This window comes from Mercenaria mercenaria, chromosome 11 (assembly GCF_021730395.1).
Source record: "Mercenaria mercenaria strain notata chromosome 11, MADL_Memer_1, whole genome shotgun sequence".
NCBI classification, from domain to species: domain Eukaryota; kingdom Metazoa; phylum Mollusca; class Bivalvia; order Venerida; family Veneridae; genus Mercenaria; species Mercenaria mercenaria.
Genome location: NC_069371.1, coordinates 65,208,670 through 65,222,238, shown reverse-complemented (window position 1 = coordinate 65,222,238; position 13,569 = coordinate 65,208,670). Strand labels below are relative to the sequence as shown.

The 13,569-nt window shown below is 36.5% G+C and overlaps 1 protein-coding gene across 1 annotated transcript; it reads left to right on the top strand.

Annotated features, from left to right (window-relative positions):
* The first annotated feature begins 11,821 nt into the window (after nucleotides 1-11,821).
* Nucleotides 11,822-12,808, top strand: LOC128546805 (E3 ubiquitin-protein ligase TRIM71-like). The gene has a single exon (XM_053518157.1). The coding sequence runs from the start codon at nucleotides 11,822-11,824 to the stop codon at nucleotides 12,806-12,808; it is 987 nt and encodes a 328-aa protein (XP_053374132.1).
* Nucleotides 12,809-13,569: the final 761 nt, after the last annotated feature.

Below are 13,569 nucleotides of genomic sequence, written 5' to 3'. Positions count from 1 at the left end.
TTTGCACAAAAAAAATCCTCAATGGCTTTTAAATTCGGAGCAAAACAATTTTTACTTCCTTCAACAGTAACCTGACCTTGGACCACTATATTGTCATGACCGCATAATACACCATTTACTCTCCGCACGTAATTTGAACGAAACATTTGATTGTTATGGTTTTCATGCATAGTTGAACTCTAAAAGGTTGCAATGATAGAATTTTAATGCTATTTTAAAAAAAATGTTATCAAAAAAATTTTCTGTATTGAAAGTTTTTAAAAGAAAAAAAATCAAATTTTAAAACATTTTATCGTTTCAGTTACGTGCGGGTTTTAAAATTGCCATTCCGTGGCCAACTGTAAACAATAACCGCCCCCCTAGGGGGTATTCAAACAACGCTGAAATTCCCCGCATTTTACGGAGAATCAACGACGTTGATGGGCAAAATATTATTTTTTTTAAATTTGTAACGTTTAAACTAGAATACGTTTCGCATGCTCATTTTGTGTCATAAATCTGCAAATCTCGAGAAATTGGTTGGTTTTCGAGCCCCGGATAATTTTTCCCCCCCAGATATCGGTAAGTGATCTGCAAGTGTTTAAAATTTAATCAATTTTCATCCAGAAACGGGTTTTAAATTATCCATTGCCGTTACATTTTATACAGCGAAATTTTTAACCATCATTATTCAAAACCCAAAAAGCTTTATTTTTGAAAAGAAACTACCTGGGAAAATCTTATTTAAAAACAAGACAAAATTTTTCTATTTTTTTATTTTTATACCACATTTATATACACTCTTTTTATATTACGGGTTTAAAAAATGCTTTACAAAAAAAATTTTTATAATGTTCAAAAAAAAAGGGGGAAAGAACTATTAAAAGAAATTTAAAAATATTACGGTAATAAATACCAACATTTTAAAATTTGGGAAGGGAGGATCAAAAAATAAACAAAAATAAAACAAAAAACATTAACGACCTATCAAAGACCAGGGCAGGCAAATAGAACAAAAATCTTCATTTTTAAAAGAAAAAGAATTAAACGGTATATGTCGCGAAAACATCACAGCATGCAAACCGTCCCGGATGATTGGGGCAATCCCCCCTAAACGGTCCGGAGAACATCCTATCATCCCCCCAAAAAAAAACAGCCAACATTATTCTGTCACCTGGAGTTCTAAAATTAAAAATAATTAATTGGCCGGGAAAGTACCACTTAAAATCAGGTAATCTGAATTGTGCCAAAAAAATTGCATGAAAAAATGCGTCTTTAGCGCTTTTTTTAAAATTTGCACGGTCTTGCCCTCTTTGCCAATGGGGGGGGCTTTCCCTAACCTCCAGCAGCTTCCCGAAAACTCCTGCACCAAAACGTTGTTCGACATTTGGGGGACCACTAGTTTTAATGCATTTTCGCGATCCAATTTTTGGTGGTGTATATATTTCACATGTCGCTACATACTGTGATTGATCTTTTAGGCCCATAGTATGTGTTTTAATTTTGTATTCACCCACAGCACAGGAACCAATGGAGTTCCGCAGAACAGGGGTTATAGGTCGATCTGGGTTTTTGGTTACGATTCAGCTGCCCCTTTTTGGACTTTGCATTTGTTCATTCCTTTTTTAAATTTCCCAAAAAAGAGAGTTTTTCAATAACCAACGTGATTTCAAAGGGGTTGATTTAAAATTTGGGTTCGTTTGCGTTTTTTTTTGTCTATGTGACTAATTTTCCGCAGCTTGCATAGGAATTCTACCACACTTTCACATGTTTCTCCATCCCCATATAAATACAGATCTCTTGATTTTTTGTTTTGGAGGGGAAAATATCGCCATTCTGGCCCCCAAAAAAAAATTGCCAAAACAGAAAAATCATGGGCTTATATATAAAAAATATTTGTTTTCTCCACACTTCTTAGAAATAGGTGGCCCCCCCTTTGTTTTTCTCCAGACTAAAATAAAAAAGAATGTCCTTAATGGGGGCCCGAGCCCCCTTTGAATAAAATTGGACAGAACTTTTAAGAGGACGGCAAATAGATGAAGAGCACCAAGGGTTCTTGGAAGAAATCTTCAAAAGGTTTTTTATTTTTAGCTCCAAGACGGGCCCCCTTTTTGGGGTAACTGCCCCAATGAATACATCGAGAAGGACCTTTTTAAAGATGCTCCCAAACCCGGTTGATGCAGATCCATCATGAAATCATCCCCACAACGGGGGCTCCAACAAAAAAATGTTTGGAGGACCTTTTAAAATGCCAAATTAAGTTGTGAAGACCCTCATAGTTTGTAAACGTCATTTAAATCATTTTTATTTAAAACCCGTCATGTGGAGCCCCCCAAAAAGGTCAATCAAAAGCCCCCCTTTGAAAAAAATTTGGGGGAGGATCTTATTGATCCAACCAAGTTCGATGAAGATCCATCGAGCGTTTTTAAAAAAAGTCAAGTCGTTGAAAAAATTTTTTTCATTTTAGACCTATTTAAACTTTCTTATTGCCATTATCATCACTTCAACGAGAAGCTTAAAAATTTTCAAAATCAATACGTAAATAAAAGCAACTTTAATTTTCGTTTTCGCGCCCTAGGAAAGGTTTGATTGTTTTCAAAACCACAAAATATCTCTTAATTTGAAAACTTCCGGCTAGACTAATGAACGATCAAATGTGACAAAAAATATAGAAAATCTTCCATTCACGTTTTATCAATACCAAATTAAAGGAGGACAGGAAATGCCGAGATAAACACAGATATCATTTTACAAATTTATAAAAACAGCATTTTTCTTAAGGTGGTTTACAGCGAAAGCATGTTTTTTTATTTTCCGGATAATTTTACAGTCTAGGCACGCATAAAATTAAGTACTTGATAGCTTTCCTAAATTCAATTTTTTCTTCAATAACTTAATTTCCGAAAAAGCCTTTTATGTTTTCGAAAAAGAACAACTTTAAAGTTCTTTAAAAAAAAAAGAAAATAGTCACTACCTATTTAACCCAAAAATTATAAGTAAAAACCCAAAACCCCCGGGCTGGTGGGAAGACGAACTTTTAAAACTCTTGCCCAATTTGAACCTCGACTGGAAAAATTATTTCATGAGAGGGGGGCAGGAACTGGGTTACAAAAGACCTTGGGGTTTTCCAGGTTCCAGTGCCAAGGATCTAACCTTTGATCAAATTACCCAAACAAATGGACTCGCTAACAAATCAATCACCCTTTTGAGTTTTACGGGGGTGGCCAAGCTTCTTTATTTTGGCGAACCTTTTCTGTCTCAATGTTTCGTAACTTTGACTTTTTCCTACTGGGGCCCAAAAAAAAAAATAGGGGCTTCTGCGACCACAAGTAATCTTCCTACAAGATTCATAAATTGTGACACCACATTCTAAATAAATAATTGGAAACGAAAAAAAAATCTATCGGAACAAAATCTGAAAAGACGAACTGACCAACACCCCAAAAAAATTTCTAGTAATCCCTCTTATTCGAAGGGGGGGGAGGGTAGCAAGGGGGACAACCTAAAACAAATACCATAACTAAGACCGAGCCAACCCTTAAATAGTGCCTTGGATATCTGAAATTTTTTGTAATCCAAGTACAGGAATCCTTTGAAAGTGCAAGATTCGCTCAAAAACTCTTTAATTCAAAAAAGCAACACACATTTTTTTTCCCAAATTTAAAGCCCTTAATCCCCACGTTTGGGCATACCGAAAATGAAACCACATGTACAAAATACAAAAAACATGATTTTCATTGACATCCCTTTTAAAAATTGGGGGAAGTTCTGCACGGACCACCGGTCTCTGATCAAAGACAATTTTACAAAATATTATCAAAACCCTTTTGAAAAACCAAAAGGAAATTTAAAATTTTCGCCCAAAACCCCATTTCTGAAGGTATACCTTAAAACGCCACCCCGACATTTTTCTCTTCAATGACAAAGTGACTTTTTTGGTGTATCTTGCATAGGTATCTGAACTGCATTTTTTAAAAACATCGCAAGGGCTTTTAGGGTGATTTTAAAGTCTGCCCTTTAGGTTTTCTTTAATGCTGCTTTATATTTAACGCCCCCTATATAAACTTTTTATCAGGGCTGGAGCTAACCGATGCAATTTAAAAAGCTTTTTAAAAAATGTAAATTAAAAAATAATTGGGACAAGTGCAAAAAAGGACCAAAACGTACACAGTAATTACTGAAACCCGAATGAAAGTGCGAACATGCAAAAAAGGACCATAAACATTGCTAAAACTTCTGCGCAGTGTCAAGACTTCATGTTCTTACAATGTTTCCGATCATCTTTTCTTCAAAAATACAAACACCAGAATTCTACGAGGAAAAGAAATGCCCTACGGAAAGCGATACGTCAATTGCCGAACTTTGTTCGGCAAAACGGTGCGGCCCTTTTCTTCTACTGCCAGACACCAGCACGCTAATTTTTTACACGTTCAGGGGCCTTCACACAAAATTTTGACAAAGTAAGTTCTGTTCGAACTGTCACATTGTAAAAAAAACAGAAATACCAGGGGAAAACAAGTGGAACTAAATATGTTTCAAATTTTTTTCGGGCCCTGAAACGCAACTCCCTTTACAACTTTCAGTGCACAAGGCTCCAAACGAAAAAACTGCCCCCGAACAGCAAACATTAAATCTAAACGAAGAAGTCGAGAAAACCCATAACACCAATAGAATGTGCAGAGAAATTTCAGATGAAATAAAAAAAAACGACCATTCTTACACATGTACCTTTAAATCAATTAGCTGAAAAGCCGATACGGGCTTCAATGTTCTGAACAAACACAGCGCAAATTCACTGTTTGTTGCCTGAAAATGGCTGAGGGTGAAACGAATACATGAAATCAGTTTTTAGAAAAAGATAAAAAGACAAAAAGGGCACTACTGTTTATGCATTTAAAAGCCCCAGATCGTTGAGCAGTCCCTATAAAGCGGTTACCGACATGCCCCCGATATGTTTTTACTCTGCAACCGTCCGAATGGGTACATCTGTTACATTTTGTTTTGGTTCTTATACTTTTGTTAGGGGGTTTGGGGGTCAATGGAATCCGAGACTGAAAAGACCACTTTGTGCCCTTTTTGCGAAAGTATCCTAAGGACACGCCCAAATCTACAGAGCCTATATTTTTATTTAAAACTTTCCCCCCCAGTTGGGGGGGATTTTTTCCAAAATTTCGTTTCCACACATTTTTTGTAAAAAGATATATGACAATAAAAAACTTACCGTGTAAAACACGCATATGACAAATCTTCAAATCCCTTTAAAAGTGTGGAGGAAGTTCGTGCAACGGACCGACCGGGCTCATAGTCTAAGATATTTTTAAAAACAATTTTACAAAAATAATCAAAAAATGTTGACACTATCAATAAATGTTTTTAGTGACATTTTCAGTTTTTAAATGACAAAGCAAGCTGGCGGAAAACTAGCCCCAAAATAACTTTATATTTACAAAAATGACTATAACAATAAAATGGTCATAGGGAATTCAACATTTTTCTAACAGTTACAACTAAACTTTTTAGTTTTTTGTAACTTTAAATTTGCTCAGGTAAAACAAAAGTCCTTTCAAAAATCTTTTGCCTTTGGTTTGAAAATCAGCTCGACTTAAATTGTATTTCACTTTCGCATAAACATTTAGATCTTCCCGAAATCGTGACAAAACAACAAAAATACTTAAGCCGGGATGGCAGACAAGAATTTAGCAATTATAAAAGATGATATTGATTAAATGCATCATTTAAGCCATGCAAATAATAAAAATACAGTTTTTTTATTAAAGACCCCAAAAAACACAAAACCCTCAAAGAAAAAAACAAAAACGGGAACAAAAAAAAAACGAATAGACAAAAGAAATGAAAAAACCCTCATGAGGATTCGAACCCACAAAATGATTTGCTTATATCCAATTGTTAGCTATGTTGCCATATAATCATAGTGGCGCGACGTCATAAGTTGGAGGTAAAAGACGTAACGCCAGAAAACCCGTTTTTTCTTACTGTTGACGCTTGGAAATAGCTCGAGCATTTACCTATTCTAAAAGTCATACTACGTTTCTCATATTACGTTTCTATCATTCTGTTTTCCATGAATGTTTTAAATAAACGACAAGAAAACAAATCTTTCTTATTTCATTTCTGATTTTTCATATTTTTACACTAAAATATTTTCCGAGCTTAAAAGCTTATAAAATTGTTCCCAAGTATCATAACGCACATCATGTAGGTATGTCAACGAGTACGAATATTTTTTAAACAACTAAGTTTTTTACATGTACAGTGTTTTTGTAGATCAAGTGACAGGATAATTATAATTCTGAACATATCTTTCAACAATTCAAGTTGTTCAAGTATTTTCAAAATTTTATGATGGTCATCTTCGGAAATATCTAACAATACGTGCGTTCTGGAGAGGTTTCAATTATAAAGACTACGGACGACGAAGTCAGTATGGCAAAATGTTCTTTGACTAATTTGTATTTTAGCGGTCTTATAGTATTTGCCTGTTCCGGACTTCCAGCTAGCTCCCCAAGCGTCTGTTTCGTCATTTTCTAACACGTAGGATCCGGTCTTCTTGGAATCTGGCAGTTCATGAACTTAATATATTTATTAACATGTATCTGGAATATATTGTATTAGTTGTATTTATGTGATTTCTCATTATACCCCAGTCACACATACGGTGCGGACAGCTACGTCTAGCTACGGATAGAAACGTAGTAATCCGTATCGATCCGTACCTGAGCTGTACGGATTGGTACGAACTGATACGGGTTACTACTTTAAGGTACGGCTCAGGTACGGATCGATATGGACTGCTACGTTTCTATCCGTGGCTAGACGTAGTTATCTGCGCCGTATGTGTGACTTGGGTATTAAAGGGATTTCGACAGAATTCTGCCCTTTCACAAAATAAAACAAGAGGACCATGATGGTCCTGAATCGCTCACCTGTTCCCACATGACCAAGTTTTGAGTATGACATCGTTTTTTCTATTATTTGACATAGTGACCACGTTTTTGAGCTCATGTGACCCAGTTTTGAACTTGACCTAGATATCATCAAGATAAAAATTCTGACCAATTTTCATGAAGATCCATTGTAAAATATGGCCTCTAGAGAGGTCACAAGGTTTTTCTATTATTTGACCTATTGACCTAGTTTTTGAAGGTACGTGACCCTGTTTTGAATTTGACCTAGATATCATCAAGGTGAACATTCTCACTAATTTTCATGAAGATCTCATGAAAAATATGGCCTCTAGAGAGGTCACAAGGTTTTTCTATTTTTATACCTACTGGCCTAGTTTTTGACCGCACGTGACCCAGTTTTGAAAATGATCTAGATATCATCAAGGTGAACATTCAGACCAATTTTCATGAAGATTCATTGAAAAATATGACCTCTAGAGAGGTCAAAAGATTTTTCTAATTTTAGACCTATGACCTAGTTTTTGAAGGTACGTGACCCACTTTCGAACTTGACCTAGATATCATCAAGGTGAATATTCTGACCAATGGAAAGTATGGCCTCTAAGAGAGGTCACAAGGTTTTTTTATTATTTGACCTACTGACCTAGTTTTAGATGGCACGTGACCCAGTTTCAAACTTGACCTAGATATCATCAAGGTAAACATTCTGACCAATTTTCATTAAGATCCATTCAAGGGTAAGGCCTCTAGAGAGGTCACAAGGTTTTTCTATTTTAAGACCTACTGACCTAGTTTTTGATCGCAGTTGACCCAGTTTAAAACTTGACCTATATATCATCAAGATAAACATTCAGACCAACTTTCATACAGATCCCATGAAAAATATGGCCTCTAGAGAGGTCAAAACGTTTTTTCATTATTTGACCTACTGACCTACTTTTTGAGGGCACGTGACCCACTTTCGAACTCGACCTAGATATCATCAAGATGAACATTCTGACCAATTTTTATGAAGATCCATTCAAAAGTATGGCCTCTAGAGAGGTCACAAGGTTTTTCTATTTTTAGACCTACTGACCTAGTTTTTGACCGCACATGACCCAGTTTCAAACTTGACCTAGATATCATCAAGATAAACATTCAGACCAACTTTCATACAGATCCCATGAAAAATATGGCCTTTAGAGAGGTCACAAGGTTTTTCTATTATTTGACCTACTGACCTAGTTTTTGAAGGCACTTGACCCACTTTCGAACTTGACCTAGATATCATCAAGGTGAATATTCTGACCAATTTTCATGAAGATCTTTGAAATATATGGCCTCTAAAGAGGTCACAAGGTTTTTCTATTTTTAGACCTACTGACCTAGTTTTTGACCGCACGTGACCCAGTTTCGAACTTGACCTAGATATCATCAAGATGAATATTCTGACCAATTTTCATGAAGATCTTGTGAAATATATGGCCTCTAGAGAGGTCACAAGGTTTTTCTATTTTTAGACCTACTGACCTAGTTTTTGACGCACATGACCCAGTTTCGAACTTGATCTAGATATCATCAAGGTGGACATTCCGACCAATTTTCATAAAGACCCCATGAAAAATGTGACCTCTAGAGTGGTCACAAGCAAAAGTTTACGCACGGACGCACGCACGCACGCACGGACGACGGACGCCGCGCGATCACAAAAGCTCACCTTGTCACTTTGTGACAGGTGAGCTAAAAATCGGTGTGTCAACAGCGTAAACAGACGTACGCTATGGCACATTTTACTCAGACACGGAAAGAACGTCATAACCTTGTGATACATTATATGATTTTTTCTAAACATATAGTTTTCAATAATATTTTAACTCTGTTTATAAAAACGACGCAACTTTGTTACCTGTAAATTAAAGCAAGTTGGAACTTTAAGTTTGTTTCAATTATACTGTTTACAAGTAGCGTGGGACATTTTTACTAGACATGAAAAATTTATATGTACATTTCTGACATTGAAATAAAATGTCTGATCTATACATATTCCGAATAAGTACAAAAATAATATTTTCTATGTTAACTATTAAAGACTTTTTGTTTAAAACAACGAGTTAAGTAATAATCAAAAACTTTTCTTAAATCCACAAGTCCTATTTCTACTGAATCTCTACACATTCATATCTGAACTTGTAATTGTATCTGACGCGTTTCTGATTACGTTGTTTTGCTTTACGTATATGGTGTCAGTAGCTTACGGCAGACGATCATTTCGCGGATTTAATGAGCGTCAGACATGTTTTTGTTTTTCATCTGTATGTTTTATCGTAGATGCATGAAATTTCCCGTTACATCTCTACAGTAGAAGTTCTTTGTGTTAGGTCTTTTTAGGCTCACAAAAATCGCTAATAGCTTATATATATTAAACAAAAACTTTAAAATGAAATAGAGCTTGGTTTCTAGTTTCAGAAGATATATCACACAATATATATATTGTATTATAAATAGTGATAGTGAAACTTCTTTAATAGAAAATAAAGCATAAACTGACTTAGCTCCAACTTATGAACTCGCGTCAGTATATTTAAGATGAAAGAAATAGAGGATATGTGTTTGTTTTGAGTGAATATGGAATATATCTCACTGAGAAGTGAGAAAATTTCAAATATTTTCACGAGCACGCAGCGCGAGTGAAAATGTGAAAATTTTCTCACTTCGAGGTGAGATATATTCCATATTCAATTTTCTTTTTATTTTGTGCTCAATTACGCTGAGGTGTGCATTTTGCAACTATTCTAATCTCAGCGCGGGAAACAGACACGCGTAAACAGACATGACGTCAGACGTGCTTTGACGTTATAAAGACGCACATAACATAAAGTTCGATTTTATTTTATTTTTTGCTACATAACGTTATGAAATTCTCTTAAAATAAAATAATTTGAATCGAGAACTAGAAAATGCTTTTGTAAAAAAGCGCATGTCTCCCCCAATGCAAAGTCCTATAGGCAAGAAGTCAATAGGGGTCAGGAGCGAAAGTCAAAGAGACACTGATGGTTGGCTGCAATAAGGATCATCTACTTGGCATGTCCAGTCATCCCGCTAAATTTCAACACTCTTGGCCTAGTGGTTCTCAAGTCACTGTTCAGGCTCCTGTGACTTTGACCATTGATCAAGTGACCTCAAAATAAGTAGGGGTCATCTACTCTGCATGTCCAATCATCCTATTAAGTTTCAACATTGTAGGTCAAGTGCTTCTCAAGTTATTTCCAAAAAATGATTTTACATGAACAGGCCACTGTGACCTTGACCTTTAATAGACTGACCCCAAAATCAATAGGGGTCATCTACTCTGCATGTTCAATCATCCTATGAAGTTTCAACATTCTGGGTCAAGTGGTTCTCAAGTTATTCATCGGAACTGGTTATCAATGTTCAGGCCCCTGTGACCTTGACCTTTAACGGAGTGACCCCAAAAACAATAGGGGTCATTTACTCTGCATGAACAATCATCCTATGAAGTTTCAACATTCTGGGTCGAGAGGTTCTCAAGTTACTGATTGGAAATGGTTTTCCATGTTCAGGCCCCTGTGGCCTTGACCTTTAACAGAGTGACCCTAAAATCGTTAGGGGTCATCTACTCTGCATGACCAATCATCCTATGAAGTTTCATCATTCTGGGTCGAGTGGTTCTCAAGTTACTGACCGGAAATGGTTTTCAATGTTCGGGCCCCTGTGACCTTGACCTTTCACAGAGTGAACCCAAAATCGTTAGGGGTCATCTACTCTGCATGACCAATCATCCTATTAAGTTTCAACATTCTGGGTCAAGTGGTTCTCAAGTTACTGACCGGAAATGGTTTTCAATGTTCAGGACCCTGTGACCTTGACCTTTGACGGAGTGACCCCAAAATCAATAGGGGTCATCTATTCTTCATGACCAATCATCCTATTCAGTTTCAACATTCTAGGTCAAGTGGTTCTCTAGTTATTGATCGGAAATGGTTTTCAATGTTCAGGCCCCTGTGACCTTGACCTTTGACGGAGTGACCCCAAAATCAATAGGGGTCATCTACTCTTCATGATCAATCACCCTATGAAGTTTCAACATTCTGGGTCAAGTGGTTCTCTAGTTATTGATCGGAAATGCTTTTCAATGTTCAGGCCCCTGTGACCTTGACCTTTGACGGAGTGACCCCAAAAACAATAGGGGTCGTCTACTCCAGCAGCCCTACAACCCTATGAAGTTTGAAGGTTCTAGGTCAAATGGTTCTCCAGTTATTGCTCGGAAATGAAGTGTTACGTACGGACGGACGGACGGACAGACGGACGGACAGGGCAAAAACAATATGTCTCCTGGGGGAGAAATAAATATATTGTAAAGAACAAAGCGCGACTACAATTTTCATCCTGCTTTAAGCAAATAATTTAAAATTCATACACAATGTAATGAGAGGGCGGAGCTATATCTCTCACAGTGTGAAAATATAGATTTCATATTTTCACAGTGTGAGTGATGAGATATGAAAACATTTAACTGATAGAATACAGTATTTCATTAGTTAGCATAAAATAAATACTAATATTTACTTGTCAGGTAATGTGCAAGCATTATGAATTCTTATTTCATCGATTATAATGAAATAGAATCGTCCTTGCGTTTCGGCGGGAATCTCGTTATCATTGGGGATTAGTATTTTTGTAAACCGCATTTTACATAAATGTTGTCAAGGACTTATAGGATGATTTAAACTGTCTGCCCTTGTAGTTTAAATTGTGAGTAAAGGCTATAGTAAACAATAGAATGTTTTCTTTAACGCTCACTTTATAAATATTTCAGTGACTCTATTTCTGTATCAAACCGGGAGCTAACCGATGCATAGAGAACGCTTTCAAAAACAATGTGAATTAAACGGTAATTGGAATTACAGTGCAAAATGGAACAGAAACGCGACACAGACATTACTGAACCTAGTAATGCAACGTGCGAAACATGCAAACTAAAGGACACAAAAAACATTGCTAAAGCATTCTGCGTTCAGTGTCAAGACTTCATGTGCTTACAATGTTCCGATCATCATTTTCTGTCAAAACTTACAAAACATCACAGAATTCTACGAGAAAATGAAATGCCGCTACGGAAAGCGAGTACGTCAATCGCCGAACTTTGTTCTGTGCATGACGGTGCGGCCTGTTACTTCTATTGCCAGACACACAGCACGCTAATTTGTTACACGTGCAAGGATACCTCTCACACAAATTGTGACAATGTAAGTTCTGTTACTGAACTGTCACATTGTATAGAAAAGACTGAAAAATACCAGGAAATCAGAGTGGAACTCAGACATATGTTACAGTTATTTCGGACCCTGAAGACGCAACTCCTTCACAAGTTCCAGTGCACAAGGGCTCAGATCGAAAGAACATGCCACGAACAGCAAACATTAGAATCTGAAAACGAAGAAGTCGAAGAAAACCTTATAAACAGCCAAGTAGAATGTGCAGAAAAAGTTACTGCCGAAATAAAAAAGACGACTCATGTCTTACAATCATGTGACCTTGAAATTCTCTTGGCTGAAAAGCTCGATACGGACTTCAATGTTCTAGAACAAACACAGCAGCAAATTCAGCTGTTTGTTGCCATGAAAATGGCAGAGCAGATGATCGGACACATGAAATCAGTTAATAGAGAGATAGATAAACAGACGAGAAAGGACACTACTGTGGTGCGCATTCAAGAGCCACAGGACATTAGAACACCTCATGTCAAGCGTGTTACCGATAGGCGCCCTCTGTATGATACTACTAATGAAATACATAATCGGTTGTGTACGTGCTGTTATTACTGGTTAGGAATATGTTCTTTATTTTTTCTCCTTCAACTGCTGTTCGCATTTTATAGATGGAATTTAAGCGAAATCTGAGACTAGATAGACCACTTTGTGCCATTTGTTACTGAAAGGTATGCCTTATGGACAGCGCCAACTACTACAGAGCCATATATCTTTATTTAAAACTAGCCGCCCACAGTTGGGATGAATTTTTTCAACACGTTCATTTCCATCAAGTTTGATATAGAAAGTATATATGACACTCAAAAATGTACCAGATGAAAATAAGCGTTATATACGACAAAAAACAAACGAGAAGAATGCTGACTTTTTCAATATTTGAAAAGCGTTGCAACGGTTGACTCCCTTCTGCATTTTATTTTTGATCATATTTTTGGATACTTTGCAAAAATGTGATGCTAATACGTTTTTACTGCTGGTCACTTTCACAGTACCCACATCTTACAGATTTTTGAGAGAATTTTTTTTTTGCTAAAAATGTGTGTACAAGTCGCTTAAATGTGTTGGGTTTTTCTCATGTGGGTATTTCAATTCAAACTTTAAAGGATGTATTCAACTCAAAATCGCATTGATCCGTACAAGAACCTCACTGATTAACGTGTAGAAAAAGTACTGCGAGAAGCAATATATGACCGAAGTTGTCCTGAAGCTGACTATGTTGAATAAAACCATATTTCTTTTGTAAGATTTAGCAAAAAAATGAATAAAAATGGTTGTCATTTTTGTTGGTTTTTACGTTACTCCCGCATAATTATAGGTCATATGGAGAGTTTCCACTTTTTGATGCCATAATGCCCATCCGGAGTCCGGATATTATCTGATCACAAGGGCAG

Bases quoted from the DNA above. Each gene is read 5' to 3' on its own strand.
- LOC128546805 (XM_053518157.1), top strand. From the start codon at position 11,822: ATGGAACAGAAACGCGACACAGACATTACTGAACCTAGTAATGCAACG.